Source organism: Cryptomeria japonica, chromosome 11 (assembly GCF_030272615.1).
Source record: "Cryptomeria japonica chromosome 11, Sugi_1.0, whole genome shotgun sequence".
NCBI classification, from domain to species: Eukaryota; Viridiplantae; Streptophyta; class Pinopsida; order Cupressales; family Cupressaceae; genus Cryptomeria; species Cryptomeria japonica.
Window position 1 is genome coordinate 196,636,154 of NC_081415.1, and position 18,116 is coordinate 196,654,269.

The 18,116-nt window shown below is 39.6% G+C and overlaps 1 protein-coding gene across 2 annotated transcripts in view; it reads left to right on the plus strand.

Moving 5' to 3' along the window:
- Window positions 1-18,116, plus strand: part of LOC131044024 (ABC transporter C family member 2) — a 270,472-nt gene that overhangs the window by 93,111 nt on the left and 159,245 nt on the right. For both annotated transcript variants that reach the window (XM_057977288.2, XM_057977287.2), the window contains exon 9: window positions 14,688-14,753. In XM_057977288.2, coding sequence (XP_057833271.2) covers window positions 14,688-14,753 — 66 coding nt within the window. The remainder of the gene's footprint in view (window positions 1-14,687; window positions 14,754-18,116) is intronic.

An 18,116-nucleotide genomic window follows, 5' to 3' on the forward strand; every position in this document is an offset into this window, starting at 1 on the left:
ATGATATTCATCTTCTCTTTGATGAAGATGATCCTTCTTTGATTGTTGCAAGGGAACAATCTGACCCTCTTGTTCATTCTCTACATGATCATTCTTTTGAGGTTGACATGATTGTGGATACTTATGTATAGCAGTTGGAGGAGGTCTCTTTATGCTTAGAGGAGACATGTGAGTCTTTGGGACTTGTTCTACATTCATCTTCCCTAGATCTTGGAGTGCCTTTTTCAGCAGTGTGGAGCAGTTTACCACCTTTGGAGGGGGTAACCTTCAGCATCGACATGGGGACACTTGAGTAGTTTTCAGAGACTTCATTCATCATGAGTTTTTTTCCTACATCTTCCGTTCATGATTGGGGAGATTTCATGGATACACCTTTGGTTTTGTTTCTTCCTAAGGGGAGAAATGTTGTTTGACGTTCATGGAGCATTTTCTTCATACATCATCGAGCTTCTATCATTGGTACAGATTCTACATTGAGGGCGGGCTACTGTTGTGCCTTGCACACACTCCTCGCCGCCGACAGGGTCCCCCCTTTCCTTTTTGGTTTTCGTCTCGTCCCTGGTGTGGGATTTTGATTTTTATTCACCATGGAGGTGCAGCAAGTTAGAAGTATGAGGAAATGATCCTGCGGGAGAGTGAGCCCGCCCGCTTCCTTAAGTCCCGAGGAGTTCGTATCAAATGTCAGGCATGACCCCGTCCTTGATGAGAAGGTTGAACCATGAACAGTATGAAGAGATGGGGTGTCTGTTAATTTAAATTGTAGGGCAAAGGGTGAATGCAGAAAACAAGACTAATTTTCGCATAAGTTTGAAAAATCGGCTAAATAGGCAAAAATGTCAACTGTTCATACGTTTTGCAAAAGTGCCTTTTGGGCCGAAATTAACTTTATAAAAATTGCAAAATAAACGCCTAGAGCCTAAGTTTGAGAAACCACAAAATGATAAGGAAAGCCATTAAATTTTCAAAAACCTTCCTTGAGCCGAAAATGGAAATCGCGAAAGTAATGAGGTAAATTGTTAAACTTAAAAAACTTTTCAAAATGGCCTCTTGACCCGAAAATAGGAAGTCGTGTGAGTTTTTAAAAAAGGGCGTTGTTCTTTTGAACTTCGCAAAAGTCCCCCTTAGCCCGAAAATGAGAAAGTAAGGCGTTTTAACTTTAAAAACTTTTCAAAAGGGCCTTTCAGCCCAAAAATTGAGAGTAAGTGAAAGGTTTTTTTCATAAAGTTTGCAAAAGGCCTCTTTAGGCCGAAATTTCGAAGATAAAGGTAAAGCTTTTAACTTTAAACATTTTCAAAAGCCTTTCATAGCCCGAAATTGCGTCAAGTAAGGCGTTTTATAAACTTTGCAAAAGTTTCTTCTATCTCGAAATCGCGTGAAGTAAGGTGGTTTTAAATTTGAGTTTGCAAAAAACCCTTCTCATGCCGAAGTCGCTTGAGATTTGAAGAAGGCATTAAACTTTCGAAATTTACAAAAGCCCTCCCGAAACGTGAAATCGCGTGAGGGATGAAGTAAAGCGTTAAAATTTCAAGTTTTGCGAAAGTCCTCCTGAGTCTGATATCGCGCAGCAGAGAGGTATTAAACTTAAAGCCTTTACAAAAAGCCTTTTAAGGCCGAAAACAAACAGTTCGTGGAAGTATAAGGGAGGGCGTTTTAACTTCGCAACTTGGCAAAAGGGCCTTTCAGCCTGAAAATCGCATAGAAAGGAAAGGAACCCGAAAGTGAAATCTTGGAAAAGTGTGAATTGGGCCGAAATTGCAGAACATAAGGTAATATCGCACAATATAGAAGTATAACCTGAAAATCTTCAGGTCATTAAATCGTGCAGTGAACGTTTAGAGTCCTCAAAGGCTGCGAATCATCATTTCCCAGGAAACTTCAAGTCTTTGCAAAATCGTCTGTCTCCGAAGTTTCAAGAAATTGCACAAAGAGGGGGGGCATTTTTGCTACGCAATTTGCAGAGGGTCATCCTTGGTTGAAATCTCCATAGTCGTGGCATTAAGGATTTATTTGCCAGAGCACCCAGAGTTTCAAAATTGCAGACATCGACATTTGGCCGAAGATCATTCTCCATTGGGCAAGACTTTTTTTTCCCCGGGTAAGTTCAGATTTCTCCTTCAGTCATTAAATTGATGCAAACTTGGTCATGATGTTTAGACAAGGGATGGAGAGTGGATGAGAGAGTGAAGTTTTGTAGGTTATGATTTTAGAAAGCATTAAGCATAACATGCAACAACAACCAGCTAGGGAAATCAACCGTTAGAATGGAATTTCAGACTTAGAGAAATTTTGGAAATTTAAGCCTGAACTTGAACAAGACTCTTTTCCAAGTGCATTTTCAAAAGATTAGCCATCGTCAAAACATTCAAACCCTGAGTCGCAAGCTAGAAAATTTGCTCTTTCTGCCTTAATCGATCGGAAGTAGCATTTTTGAAACCCGCTCCAAGCAACGAAATTTAAACAAAACCAACTTGATTTTCAGCTTCAAATAGCATTTAGTTTCCGGATGATCAGGCTCTATTTATTGAAACATCATGCTTTTTCAAATTTCAATGTTCTCGTTGATCATTGATTTTAAGTGCTAACGTCGTCCTCTGTTTTGGCTAACCTGTTTTGTTGCTTTATCTCGTCTCGTAATCCATGTCCGGTTGTGTAGGATAGATGCCTAGATCGGCGGCTGAATCCTCAAAGACACTTGGTGCAACTGGAACGTCTCGGGTTTCCAAGTCTGACATTCCCGGCAAGGTCGAGAGAATGAAGTACCAAGACCAAAGGGGAGGAGTTAGGGAGTCGAAGGTCCAGAGTGTATGGGAGAACATAGGAGACACGGACTTGGGCCACATAGATATCCAAGATTTCAGGAACAGGGTGTACTCTCCAAACACCTATGGCAGGCCCAGACGGATGATGGAGAGTGGTATTGCTTAGGCAGTTGGTTTCCCTCTGACCGTGCAGAATTATGAATTAGTAGTTGAGGCTGCTAGACATTATCAGCCAAAAACTAGATCAGTGGTGCTAGAGGGGATGGTGCTAGCTGATTTCACATCTGAAGCCCTTGGGGAGGCATTTGATATCCCATTTCCAGATAATCCTATTGCTACAACTATTGATGAGGCACAGGTTGCTTATGACATGAATCCTGCTAAATGCAAAACATTGATAAATGAAGAATGGTACAAAGAAAGAAGGCCCCCAAGCATTAGAATGAGTAAAAAGACCCCCAGAAGTGATTTTCACGAGTATGGTGATATGGTTACCTTACTTAGCCGGGTCACGGGACTCCCTCAAACTAATCTTTTTGAGGAATTGATGTTCTACTTTACTGAGAAGGTCTTCAGTGGGAAGTCTAAGTTCGATTGGGCTCAGATCATCAGTGACAATATCCATACATAGTTGATTGAGCTTGAGGAAAAGAAGTACTTTACCATGACTTCCTACTTGGTCTACATGTTTGCCCGACACCAGCCGCTGACGGGGTTAATCAAGAAAGGTGAGATCGGAAATGGGCCGAATCAGGTGAAGGTGTACGAATGCTACCCTCAGCTGCGTTATTATGACATTGCTCAAAGAGAAAAGAATAACATTGCCTATGCAATTGGTCAATATGAGCATGTCAATGATGCCTTTACAATGCGCCTGGTCTGATTAATGCAGGGAGGATTGCATATAAGTCTCTTAGAACAGGCTATCACTTTGATCGAGAAATATGGTGCGTGGTTTATCCAGTTTCCTAGGTTCACTTACATCAGAATAGCGGGCTTTGAGGGAACACCATTCCGGCTTCCATGCTATCCGTCAGATAAAATAGTCCTCATGGAAGTTGCAAGACAGGCACACCCAACAGGCAGTCTACTCAGAGATAAGAAGCAATCTGGGTTCACCTTCCCCATGATTTTAGGTACCCTTGATGCACATTTCAAATATTTAGTGCAAGCTGAGGAGTCATTTGTTGAATTGGCGTCCTATGGCCTATAGGAACATTTCCCTAGGAAGTGCTTCGATCATGATAATTTGGCAAAGAGAGCCTATGGCAGGCACTACAGGGCCAAGGCGTCAATAGAGGATTATTGGAGCAACTGTTCCGATGACTTTGAGGTCCGTCGGCATGAATATTCTAGGCCAAGTGTTAAGCAAATGCGGCTTTATGAGTACTGCCAGGTCCCAGATCAAGTGACGGACTGTGGAAATTGCTTGCAAGTCTGAGAATTTGAGGTAGTCAAGAACCTCTTGCCAGGCATTGATTGGACTCAGGACCCAATCACAGATTTTGAGGCAGTTATGGAAGCTCCAAGGAGGTATACCGATTACTGGCTATCCCAACAAATTGAGAGATTGACCCATGAAGGGACCCAATTTGCATACAATCTAATGGGTAGTCTCGATTCCTAGTCTTCGGAGGATGAGGGAACCTCAAGCACGCCAAAGGAAGAGGTTGAGAAACCTGAAAAGAAGAGAAAGAAAGGAAGAGCCAATAGAGGGACTCGAACATCAAAAAGAACAAGGAGAGAAAAGATCCCCATCAGAAGGACGGAGGTTAGTTCATCATCCAAGGACCGTAGTTCGGAGGATGATGTGGTTGAACTTAACTACATACCCGCTTCGCCTTCATAGAGTGATCTTGATGCATTCGAGGCAAATAATCCTCAGACACAAAGTGAGTAAGATGCAGAGGTAAAGGTCGTTGGCTCTGATGAACCTGGAAATTAGGTTGAAGAGGGAGAGATTGCACCTGAACAGGGGACTAGTAAGCATGAGCTCGCTTAGGGAAGCAGGCATGAGTTACAACTAAATATCGACGACAAGGATGACATCACTATTGAGGGAGAACAAAAAGGGGATGAGACTCAAGAGCCCAGCAGAACTGAAGAGCAACCATTACAGGAGGATACTCGACAATTGTTCAGCGAGGTAGGAGAGAACTCAGCCATGAGTAAGGGATTCGATACTGCATCCATTCCTTCTATGACCGATTAATTCTAGGTAGTCGGTGAGCCAGCTGAAGCCTCCAAAGAATAGAGTGGGAATCTGGCAATTACATCTAGACAGACCATCCCTTAGGACTGGCTAATTGCTCGTGCGTAGCGGAAAGCAGTTGTCAAGCCACCAATTAACCTAGAGGATATCTTCTCTCGAATAGAAGAAATAAAATCCAAGGGTAAGAAAAAGCCAAAGACTTACTCCAGGATCACTAAGGATGAGCAAAGGAACCGTACGATTCATATTGCCACCCCGCTTGCAGATAAGCTAGCAGATCAGATTGCATTGGCTGATTACAATGTTGCGACCATCCCAATAGGGCGATCCACCAAAGAGCAGGAAAGGGAAGAGTTCAGAGATTCCGTGTAGAATATGCTCAGACAGCTCAGTGAAATGACCGCTGAGAGAGATATGTACCGGGCTCGTGCTGAGCAAGCTAAAGGGTACATAGATCACCTATTGAGGCCGCTGCAGCATGCCACTGAATCCCATGTTCCCCCATTGGCGTTAGCACAAAAGACCACAGCTGAATTTGATGGAGTGCGTGATACTGCCAAGGCCGTCAGGGAATGGATTCAGGGCATTAAGGAAAAGGGAGAGCAAATCTTCAAAGATGTGCGAGAAATGGCTCTCCATAGGGAATCCACTCTTATCAAAATGTGTAAGCTGAGGAAAGAATGTTATAATGCTCATGAGGCGATTGCCAAGGCATTACCCCTCATAAGGGCTCTATTTTGGACCTGCACTCAAATCCCCACACTTGATATTATCCTAGATCCCTATGATGTCAATACCTTCAAAGAATGGTATTGGATTCTCAGCATGAAGAACCACGTGAAGGATAATATCAACAAAATGCAAGATAAGTGCGATGACGCTTTGTCAAATGTGAAGGATCTTGGTGAAAAGATCCTCAAATCAATGGTCCCTGGCTAGAAGAGTAGTATGATAGATAATGAGGTACAACCACAGTGGGACGACAGAATGAAAAGCAAAGTCACCAACTCCACGGAGAACCTGGAATTTGCTAGTGGGCTATAGGCAGATATATTGTGTTTTGAGGATCATAAATTATACTGGAGAGAAGAGATGGAGAATGTAGATAGCCTCCTAGAGGGTATTCAGTATAAAATGTTTAATCCTCCTATGCCTCCAGCAATCGAACTGTTCGAGTTGTGCCTAAGATTCTAGGATTACGTTCGGGTAGAACATGTAGGGGATTGGGATATCTAGGGAGAATACTTACGCGACGAGGTCAAATTTGTGGAAAAAGAGTCTACCTTGGGGAAGGGAAAAGTGCTTTCCTAAAAGTTTATGTTTCTTTTAAATCTTAAGTGCACTTTTCAGACATAAAGTTCTTTCCTAACTACCAAAGCTATTGTAAATTTTGAGCTCCGTGCATGTGCACTTTTTCGAGCAGCTTTATATTTGGTAGTTATTGATTACCTTTTTGGTAGTTATTGATTACCTTTTGGTTGTTGTTGATATTTTGCTTCCCATTTATGGGTATGGGCAGTTTTGATTAGAGGATGAATCTGGCCCACTTGTCTAAGTTTAATCTTGGCCATTCATCCATTTTGAGAACTCTATATAAAGGAGTTAGTTTCTCCTTTATTTTAGGCAGAAAGTTAAAGATTGTTGCAAAAACTCTGGCAAAATATATACAGATTTTAATGGATGTTAAAGTTGTGTCCTTTTTACTGCGAGTGCATGGTCCTCTTCTCCATCTATTTTATATTTCTGCAACTGTATTTACTTCTCAGACATTTTGTTTATGCATGTATTTGATGGAAATCTTGGTTCATACCATTAGGAAATAATTGATTATTATTCCCTCTGCATGGCTAGTCTGAGCCCAATTTTGTGTTAAGTTCGGTTGTTAGATTTGAATGAATGGGTGTAAGAGTCCAGCATTTGTATTTAGCAGCTTGAAAATTCAAAGTTCCTAGATGATTGCACTGGTTTTTACCTAGTTGTGCTAATTAGCTGGCAAAGTAATTTCTGCTTATTTTAAGATTTCCGTCTATGTGTTCAAATATGTTGTCTTAGTTAAGTTAGCTAGCTGTTCTTAGTACTCTTTATCCTTATTCCCCCTTTACCCCTTTTTTATTAAAAAGAAACCTACAAGTCAAGTTGAAGTAGCATCAAATTAAAAGCAAATCAGATGAAATAGGACTGTAAGATTTTAGGGAACATGTGCAAAACCAATTCTGTCTAACCGTAAGTCCCCTTTGTGTTTCTAACAAAACACATCAACTGCTGAGCTATCCTACAGTCAAGACCTGACAATCAAAACCTTGAGGTCATCCCCCATTGATCAATTTAAAACAGCAATAGGGATTTCCTTATCTCAAGAGAGGATAGGATACTTAGCATTCTATTCTGTGTTGGCCGGATGAAGTCGTAGTTCTGCAATTTTAGACACGCAACAGCTACCTAGTTTCTCTTCTTCTCTCATATGGGGGGGACTTTTTCCTCACTTGGGGTTTTGTTCCTCACACACTTCTATGAGAGTTCTCTTGTATGTTTTTCATTTCTCTTTTTGGGGGAGGGTTTTTTCCCATTGGGTTTTTCTCTCTTTCCCCACTTTGTGAGACATTTCATTGCATTGGTTTGCGTACATTTGCATTTGTACATGGGTACCTAACATGGCCTCGTAGCTGGGACCCATCTTGCACTACTTAGTTGCATTGTAGACTTAAGTGCATTCCCCTAAGTTGCACTTAAGGGGGGGTGTTGGTGTAATTAATTATTCATGTTGGATATTATTACACCTTACATAAGTTTACTTAGGTTCATGCATTTCATAGTAGTTTGGGTATGAGACACTTGGGTGTTTGTGCCACATTGGGATAGTGTTTAGGAGAATTTCCACCTTTTATGGTGTGATTTTGTTACTACTCTATCATATCCACTTATTGTGGAGTGATAATTCCACCTTCGGTAGGTGATCCACCTCATGTGGAATATTTTATTGTGTCTCCTACCTACCACACCTGTTTCCTACCTACCCTTGTTTCTTATTCAGCCAGATGTCATGTTTGTGTGCTCACATATCCATATAGCCTTGCCAATATATGCAGGCTCTTATTCATTGTATGAAGAACTATTGAACTATTGATCATTTATCTATTGATGAGAATAGAGTTTATTCTTGTCCTATATTTTGTCTCTCTATTTTGTACTTTTCATTGAGCTCTTGATCTTGGCAAAATCTCACAAATATTTGGACTTTATATTATAAGGGACATTTAATGAAATAAAGTCAAATATTAATACAAAAGTTATATCTTAATGTTATATTTGCACTTTATAACTCAAGGGTCCATTCATCATTAAAAGGGGGCCATGTAATTTAATTATTTAGGCACCTAAACTAATGAGGAATTAAAAGTAAAGGAGGATTTATCCCACATTGAGCGTGGAGATTAATTTGGAGCTTGAGGAGTCTTTATAAACAAACCTTGTCTTCCTTCAAGAGCATGTTATGAGTTCCTCCATTGTTGCTGATTTTCAGTGATTGGACTATTTCAAGGATAAAGTCCCTTGGATTTCTTGGTGTTGGACGGAAACCCAAGCACCATTATGAGATGGTTTCACTCAGGAATCACTATGGCGTTTATTGCAGGTTCTTAATTCATGTTTTTAGCATAATGGCAGCTAAGGTCTGCAAACAAATTCATATTATCAACTACATATTTATCCCTGAATGTTACAGCAGGGTTTGAGAGCAAATTAAAAGGGCAAACATTGCAGATCTGAAGATTGTGGAAGATTAAGAGTTACTCATTTGCAAATCTAAATTTATGTTGTCTTCTATAGTGGCGTGAACAGTAAATGGTATGGTACTTTGGCAATATGTTGAAATTTACACACGGGTTTCACACTTGATTGAAGGGAAGTTCGATTTGGCTAGGAGAAGGCACCATTTGTCAAGTAAAGAGTTGCCACTCTTCATCGGATATGGTCGCTTATTTACACCAGGTTCTTCATGATTTTTAGATGTAGTTTGCATTGTCATATTAGCTTGCTGCTGTAGGTGTGCTTTCATCAGATTTACATGTCATTGTGAGGCCAAGAGTCTTGGCTCATCAAATCAGCTTATACTCAGCATAGGCTTCATATTAATACAAGGAAGGAGTTGCACATCATTATTTGTCTTTGGGTATTTGGTTGTAGATGCACATTAGTTTACATGTCAAGTGTTTCTGAAAATGCTACTTAGCTGTAGGTATGCATTTTACCGTAAGAACTCATGTATTTGCATTTGAAAAGAGTAAAAGCAAGTTCCCAGCTTATTGTTAGATCTTTTGACATTCATTTCAAAGCATTTGCATCATTTCTACTTGATTTTAAGAGCATACACAGCAAACTGAAATTCATATCAGCAAGCTACAACTTTGCATACAAAGTGTTTGACAATATTCCTTGAGCCTCTAATCAGCAAATTTGGATCAGAATTAGCAAGGGATACTTCAATGGGTTAAGAGCATGCAATTTTTCATCATCTAATATCTTCAATTCATCACTTTCCTTTGTTTCTGATCTATCGCATAAGTGGATTTCGCTTTTTGTGCTTTAAGTTTCATGATTTTCCTTCTTGAGATTAATGTTGTCATAGCTTTTCCTTGTTGTAACCTTTTTCTTTGAAATTACTTGTGAAGGGTTTCTTATCATATTTTATCCATGTCTCTCCTATGGAATCATTGCATCAATGGGGACTCTTAAATCATAAACGCAACCATTCAATTTTACATGATCAATTTTTCTCAACACATCTTGTCCAACAAGGATACTTCTTTTGGATTGTTTTCATCCTCTTTACAATTCTTTTCATTATCTTGGTCTAGTTTCTTTCTCCATACCATAGTAGCTCTTTCCTTTTGTTTGATCATGGTGTGACGGTGTCCTTTATCATGTATTCCCTAAGAGATTTCACAAAACCATATCTGCAATGCCATGCTAGGTGTTCATAGTTATTACATGTGTAGCACACAAATTCTTAAGAAGAATATGAATGATAGTTTCCACTTGCCCACCAATAGGGATTTCTATTGATCCATCCATTTTTGTATCTCACTTGTTCACTGCATTTTCTTTCTTTATGTCCAAATCGATTACATAAGCAACAATATCCATAGAAGGCATGTTGGAACCTAGATGTATGTGCTTGCCTTGGAAGGATTTTATGAATGTGTCCTCCTTAGCTTTTAGAAACGTGCTTGATTTTTGTGGGACTTGATCCTTCTTGCTATCTTCACTTTTGATAGGGTTTATCAATACTTCAAGACATAGTTACAAGACTCGGACTCGACAAAAACTCGGCCAAGACTTGGCAAATTGAATAACCCAAGAAATTCAAAGATTTTTAAGGATTTAAAACCTCTCTCATGCATCCTTTAATAAATAAACCTTAAAGACACAATAATCTCATCAAATAGAAGCTACTTTGAACACATACACAAGTTTACATTGATCACATAAGTATAAACATAAATTTTAGGCTTGAGATAAAGGAAATAAGCTAAACTAAATAACACAATAGAAATATAAATAGTGTCAAATGTCTACAAAATTCATGGAATATGAAATCCATGGCATCAAAAGTTCAAAACATATATCAACATAAAAGATAGAGCCTAGAAGTCTAAGGCTCAAAGGAGCCAATATCAGTGATCACTCCACCCCGCGACCATCCTACGTGTGCACCTAAGATAGGTCCTGGAACGTTCTGCAACCATGATATCTGCCTGTGTCTCAAGCTTGGGCTCAGCCTTAGTGACATCAACATCCTCATCCACATCATCCTTAGACTCGGGGTCCTCCAATGGGTCTCCTTGTGCTCTAGCCTCCTCGTGGACTATCGCTACTACCTTTGCCTTTCTATCCACCTGATCAACCCATTCCAAGTCTTCATCGCTGAAGACAAGATCATCAACCTTGAAATTTGTGGAGACCTCTTCCAAATCCTTCTTCAACTCCTTTAAATGCTTGAATGTAAGCTACTAACTTGCACACACAATCAACAATTGCAATCTCCTTTTCAATCTATCTGCTGGTCTACTCTTTAGTGCCTCTATTTTTTTGCTCAAATGCCTCTTTTTCTCTCCTTGTGTTTGAAAACAAGAAAAATGAGTTTTTAGGGTAAGAGAGAAAACATATTCAGCTTTTATTCCATGATAGAGTCCCGAGCTCAGGACTCAGCAAGTCTGCCGAGTCTGATAGACTCGGTGAGTTTGCGTAGACCCGGCCAGACTCGACCGAGTTTGAGTCTAGGGTCCCTTGGACTCGGCAAAGATGACCCGCCTTTGGACTTGTTGAGTCTGTGCTAGACTCTGCGAGTCTTGTAACTTTGCTTCAACATATCTTTCTGGTTCTTCCTCTTTCGATTTCTTAGGTGAATCTTCTTTGTTTTCTTCATAACCAAGACCAGTATTTATGGTTGGTGATCTTTGACTACTAATAATATCTTCTAGGATTTTAGAGCTTTTCTCAAACTTGAGATTTGTATTCATTTTGATGATTGTTTTTTCTAAGTCATTCCTTAGAGAAACTACCTCAGATTCAAGTTGTTCACAAGTTTACTCTTTTACCTTCAGTTGAGATTTAATCTCTTCCTCAATTTGAATTTTTAAATTGATAATTTCCTTTTTTGTTTCTTGAAGTGATTTGTTCAACACTTAGCAATTTTCACAATATCCTGACTTGACAACATTTTGATGTAATGTCCCCATTCGGGATTTACCTTGATTTAGTCCTGAAACAACAATTCTAACTTAAATTGAGAATCGTAATATATTTATAAATATAATTTCATCGACTCTAATTTTTTTTACTATAATACTTAAATCATAATGCTAAGAATAATATTGGAAGATTAAACTTATCTTGATGGCTTAAAACATATGCAAGAAGATTTGGTCTACTCAATATAATAATGATAAGATTAACTTGCTGTCTCAGATATGAAAAATTGATGCATATGCAAAGAAGATCTTTATTGTCTGTCTGAGTTCACTTGATGTAAAACTCTGTCTGATATACTTGCAATGTACTTGATGTTATTCTTGCTGTGTCTAATCTTGGCCCTTAAACATATGCAATAAAGATTCTAGATATCACTTAGAATGATGTGATGGTCTGCTGTTCCTTATATGTCCTTGTGAATCTTCCATCACTAAATGGATGCTGTGTCTGATATATACAGTCTTCCCTTGTAGCAAATGGCACTGACTCTGGTTTCCAATCCTCCAAATAATCCGCAACTGCATAAATGTATTATTTTATTTTCCATACTCCACCCATGCCCCTTGAATGATTTGGGATTGTCTTCTTATATTACCTTTCATGAATGAACTGTTGCAATGAATGAGACGTGTCTTGTCCCTTGCTTCATATCCTTTATTAATTGTATTTTTCCATAATCAGATTGAATGATTTGGGATTGTCTTCTTATATTACCTTTCATGAATGAACTGTTGCAATGAATGAGACGTGTCTTGTCCCTTGCTTCATATCCTTTATTAATTGTATTATTCCATAATCAGATTGATTAATCTTGACATCTTCATTATCATGAGGATTGCACCCTTTCCTTAGTTCACACATATCCTTAATAGATGACAATTATCATTCCACTTTAGATATCGGTTTGTTAATGGATTATCATCTAGGTTTTTATTATCGACCTACTATTTTAATAGTGATGACTTTATGCATACGTACTACTTGGTATGATGGATATCATCTTGGACCTGATTAATGACACTGTCTTGTAATTGTGTCATAGGTATGATCATTGTACATGGATTATAGTTTTCATGCTCGAAGATCCTTTGCTATTTGATCTCATTATTTTCCGTGCTACTATTGCGTTACTTCCTTCTGAAGTATAAAGTAGGCACCCTTCGTAAAATATCGATGAAATGATTGATACAAATATTGCTGCAATTACAGTGCCTTAAGCGTATTTGCCAATGATATCTAAATTGTAATCAGTTGTAAGAATATAGATGCTCACATTGGCTCCTTTTTCCAGATTGCTATAAACAATGACTATCCTGTGTGACTATAATTCGCTGATATTGTGTTGAATGTATTAATAATTGCAATAACAGAAGGTGCCGCGATTATGTCATTTCTGCCAAATATATCTTCTTTGAATGTATCGTTTTAGTAGAATTAATTTCAATATCCGATGGCCACTTGATATTTACGGCCATAGGAACAAAATACATCATATCCCTACTATGTGAATCGTTCCCACTATAGAGACATATATCTCATCATTGGAATAATTATATTGAACTCCTCAATACTTAAACCTCCTCTTCTGTCACGAATCATTCTCTGAGTTTGGTCATTTTCTTCAACATAGATATGGATGGTGATTCTATACATTACTTGCTCTGTCTAGTGCAAACATATGGATGTTAATTGTATAAAATATTTTAAACTTTTCCTTTCACCTATTATTGGTACTATGTAACCAATCTTGATCCCACAATTGTTCATTGTTATCTTTTTGTGTCAAAGATTGGGACATGACATTTGACTTGACAAAATTCTTCTTGACCAACAAGACTTATCCATCACATAAGCAAAAGGCTAATGCTGTCGCCAAGCTAAGACAGAACCACTAAGCTAACCAGCGAAAAAGAGGTATCCCCATTTGCAATGTGGTGATGTGTGAAAATGTCACAACAGTACTCATGTTTAGTTTATTTTCCAAGTTCATACTTGAATGTAGTGTCCAAGTTGAATGTCAAAACATCCTGATTTTGTGAACAACAGTGTATGGTACATGTATTTCAGTTCTAGGTGATGTTAATGTTACTTTTCCATAGATATGTATTTTCTTTGAATGAATAAAAGTAATCAGATCAGTTATTGCAAGCTTTATTTTTATTGGCAAGTATTTGGAGAAAAAGTTTATGATCTGGTTTTATTTGATGTGATTAAAATCAGGCAATATTTCAACCCTACTTAGGCAGTACAACCAGGAGTGACATAATCTGAAAAATCAATGAAGCCTCCAAAGGATTGCATTGTTGTTATTTGGTTTTTCATTGGTTAAGGAAGATATTTTAAAATTTGGAAAAGTTTGTGAGGTGACATATACATTCCTGTCCTTATTTTGGCTGTTAATTATTTTGAAAGTAAAAGATTCTGGAAAAAATGTGTATAATTTGTTTACGTTAAGATGAGAGCCAAAGATAACCAAATCGTAGAAATGGCACAACACAATGTGCGAAAATACTAATTCAAAACATTGATGTAAACAAATTAAACAATATTTTCTAGAATCTTTCAAAATTATTCTATTCAACACTTTGACATAGTGTATGTGAGCATGGTTTTAGTTGCTGACCAAAAATAATTCTTAAATTTCCATAAGAAGATATATGAATGTGTATCTATTTGTACATTTCAGCTAGGTGTTTGACATAATTGTGAAGTTTATCTATTTGATTTCTAGTAATTTGAGGGATCTTGAAAGGATATGTCCCTCACTTCTTTATTTGATTTATGTGCCTCTTTTAGCACCAGAAGAGAATTATATATGTATATATGGGACTGAAGGCAATTTGTTTGTAATTGCGTATGGAGGTTAATGATTTGATGAATTTAAGATAGAGAATAAATCAAACTGAATGGAATGCCTTTGTGTTGCTTCTTTTACTGACATTCTATACTATGCGCTTTTTGTGCAGTCAATGCAGCGGGGAGATCCTGCATGGATTGGCTACTTATATGCAGCAGTGATCTTTCTAGGAGTGGTATTGGCATTGCCTTATTTAGATAGAGTAGTAAAATTCTATTAGCAATATTAGATGAATATTTCTCTCATAGTTTATAGAATATTTCATAGCAGAAAATCCTTTGTATGCAGCAGCAATCTTTCTAGGAGTGGTATTGGCATTACCTCATTTAACTAGAGTAGTAAACATCTACAAGAAATATTAGATGTGGAATTCGCTAATAGTTTATAGAATATTTTATTGTAGCAAAATCTTTCTTGGTGATAAATCAATAAATAAAAATAGAAAGATTGTTTTCAAAACATTAAGATTTAATGAAGAACCCAAAAATGTAGAAAAAAATAAAAACGGTATAATATTTATAGACAATTTAATTGTGTGCATCCGTGCACACACACACAAACACACAAAGTTTAGATCGTGAATTTTGAATATAATTTTTTTCATCAATTTTCAGATTGCTGTTTACTTTACACAATGCATAGTACAGTATTAGATAGTAACATGCTACGAGTACACAGTTTGACTTTGAAGTTTGAACTTGAAAATTCATTACAATCTAATTCACAAAGTACGTCATAACAAAAGGTGGAGTGAGCCAATGACTTGTTGCTATGAAGTATGCTACACTAGTGGATCGCAGGTCCTAATGATGAAATTGTAGGAGCAAGTGAGAAGAACTCATATGTCTGTATTCATTGATTCCAAAATGCCAGTACATTCAAAACATAGTTTTTCTAAGCAATATCCACACATTGAAATAGGAACCCAAGTACATATATATAGGTGTCGGTACAAGTTGCCCGGTGCCAACTACCGGCAACTGTCAGGTAACCACCGACCCTTAACACGCTTAACATTCTAGTTACAATATGACATAATTACTCGACAACATCATCCCCCCCCCCAAAAAAGAGGTCTCTGGGCGACTTACAAATAAAATGGGGAATGACACCAACACAAAATAAGAAAAATCAGAGTTGAGGGGGTACAAAGGACGTCCTTGATAAAGAAGGGGCCGATGGTGCTGTCGTTGCCAACTACTCCCTCAGCTGGTGGACCTGTTGTGTCCTATGCCTCAGATCTCGCTCAGCTACCGACTGCTTGGATTTCTTCACCATAAAAATCGCTTCCAAGAGCTCCTTTTGCTTTCCGTCCAACTCCTCTAGGGTAGATGTGATACGGGTCTCAAGGGCTGTCGGTTCTGCCACCTCCTGTGCTTGCCTTGCCGTCTCCTGGGCCAATTTTGCCTTGGTACAAGCCAACTCCTCCTCCAAACTGGTCGCTCGGGCCCTCTGCTGTGCCAACTCCATCTCCATCCTGTGCAGGCGAGTGACTAGCTCCTCCCGAGCTATGATGGCCGCCACCCGCTCTGTCTCTGCTGCAGATGCACTATGCTGGATATGCTTGAGCTGGTAGTACCCATCCCAGAATGCTTGCTCTACCCTTTGTAGCAACAAGTGTAATCCACTAGCCCCAGCTGTCTCCTTGCACCGCCATTCCTCCAACAACTCCGGAGTCTCCACAACAGGCCAACCCCGAGCCTCAAAACATCTCCCAAACTCCTCAGCACACCCTCCTGTGACAAAGGCGAGGAGGCCCTCAACCGTCGGCTGCCCAAGAGCCTGCTCCTGAATAGAGGTTCTCAATCTCCGCGCACTGGCTTCTACCTCCGCTGCCATTCTCTGTGTACTGGCTCCCATCTCCTCCAGAAACATCCCCATGATCCCTGGTTGGCTCTCTGTAGTGGCCCTCATTTGCTGCTGCATCTCTTTCGTCTCCTCCCCAAACCCAACTGTGTCCTGCAGGAAGTCCATTGCCAACTCTTGCCACCCCTCCTCCTGATGAGAACTACCCTCATCTAGGTCCACAATCTCGGGAAAAAGGACGTGGCTAGGGTGAGGCAGGCGGGGGTCCTAGTGGTGGCATAAGAGGCATCTCATTGGGACCCAGCCACTCATCCATGGTGGCATCATCATTTGTGGCCATTACGGTCACTGTGCCCTCCACTGCCATCACCTCTGTGTGCACATGCTCCCTCAGTATGATAGACTCAATGCAAGGAGGTCGCTATGAAGATACTGTTGGAGTTCCCTCTGCCACATTTTGTGCCTAAACTACTGGTACGCCTCCTGTTGGGACTGATGTGCTGACACTAGAGGGTGTCGGCAATGGAGGTCGGGGTCTCAACTGCCCAAATCCTGGAATGGGTACGATTGGTATTGCTCCCACCGTCATCCTCGAAACCGGGAGGGGAGTCAATCCTCCATCCGAAGTCAATACTGTTGGCGCATACACCAGTTGGACCACTCCCACAGGTCGCACTCCACCCGCCAGCAATCCACGGATACCTCTTGTCACGTGCCCAAAAGACACCACGCAGCCACTACTCTCTGACCTCTCCTCTGTACCAAGGGTTTTCTCTACTTCTTTTCAGCTAGCAAGGCGAAATGCATCGTGACTCTGGCTGCTCTTAGAAGAAGTATCATCAGAATCTTCCCCCTCCTCTACTCTACTATCATCCTCTGTAATGTTCCCAGTTAGGGATTGGATTATATGGCGTTTAAGTCCTGCAAACATAGGTTAGTAGAACAACAATATGACAAATAATTAATCAAATGTATATATTTATTTATGCGCTTATGTAAGAAAGTATGCTATATGCTATTCTACCTATTTAACAAACAATGTTAACCGAGTTACCAAGGAAAGGTTACTATACTTAGTAGGACCCTACCTGGATTGACCCAACCCTCTATTGAGAAATATTTCTCAGTTGGGAACAACTCAAGATATCACCCTCCTAAGGCCTCTATTTGGGATCTCTATTAATGAATGAAATCATTAATGTTCTCAAGCTTGGCAGGGATCCCACCCCTGCTCAAACTTCCTTATCTCTAACATATGCATATGATTCACCTCTACAATATATATATTGTCTCTAAGAAATGCACTACGAAACTCCCTCTGGATTCTTATAAAAAAATTCAACGCAGTCACAGTAACCATGCTCTTAAATTTAGTGCGTAAGTTACCTGTTGATCTTTGTTGATTAATTTGCAGAATTTGGATATTTCGTATGCCCTTTCTCCTTCGTTATTATGCTCTGGCGTTTACATCAGTATGTGTTTCCTTCCGCAGTTTTTAGTGGTGACGGCAAGACACGAGTGACGGCACGCTTCCTGCTTGTCCGCCTGTGTGCTGGGCTGTGCGTTTTACGCGGGGACTTTTCCTCCCGAAACCCCTTGTTTGGTGGCGATGACTTCTCCTGGTTTACGCGCCTCTCTACTCTCCTTTTCCTCCTTCCCTCTCCGCATTTTACAGACGCGTTATTCATATGCACCTCGGGACTCCTTCTGCGGTCATGGTTCGGGTCGTGAC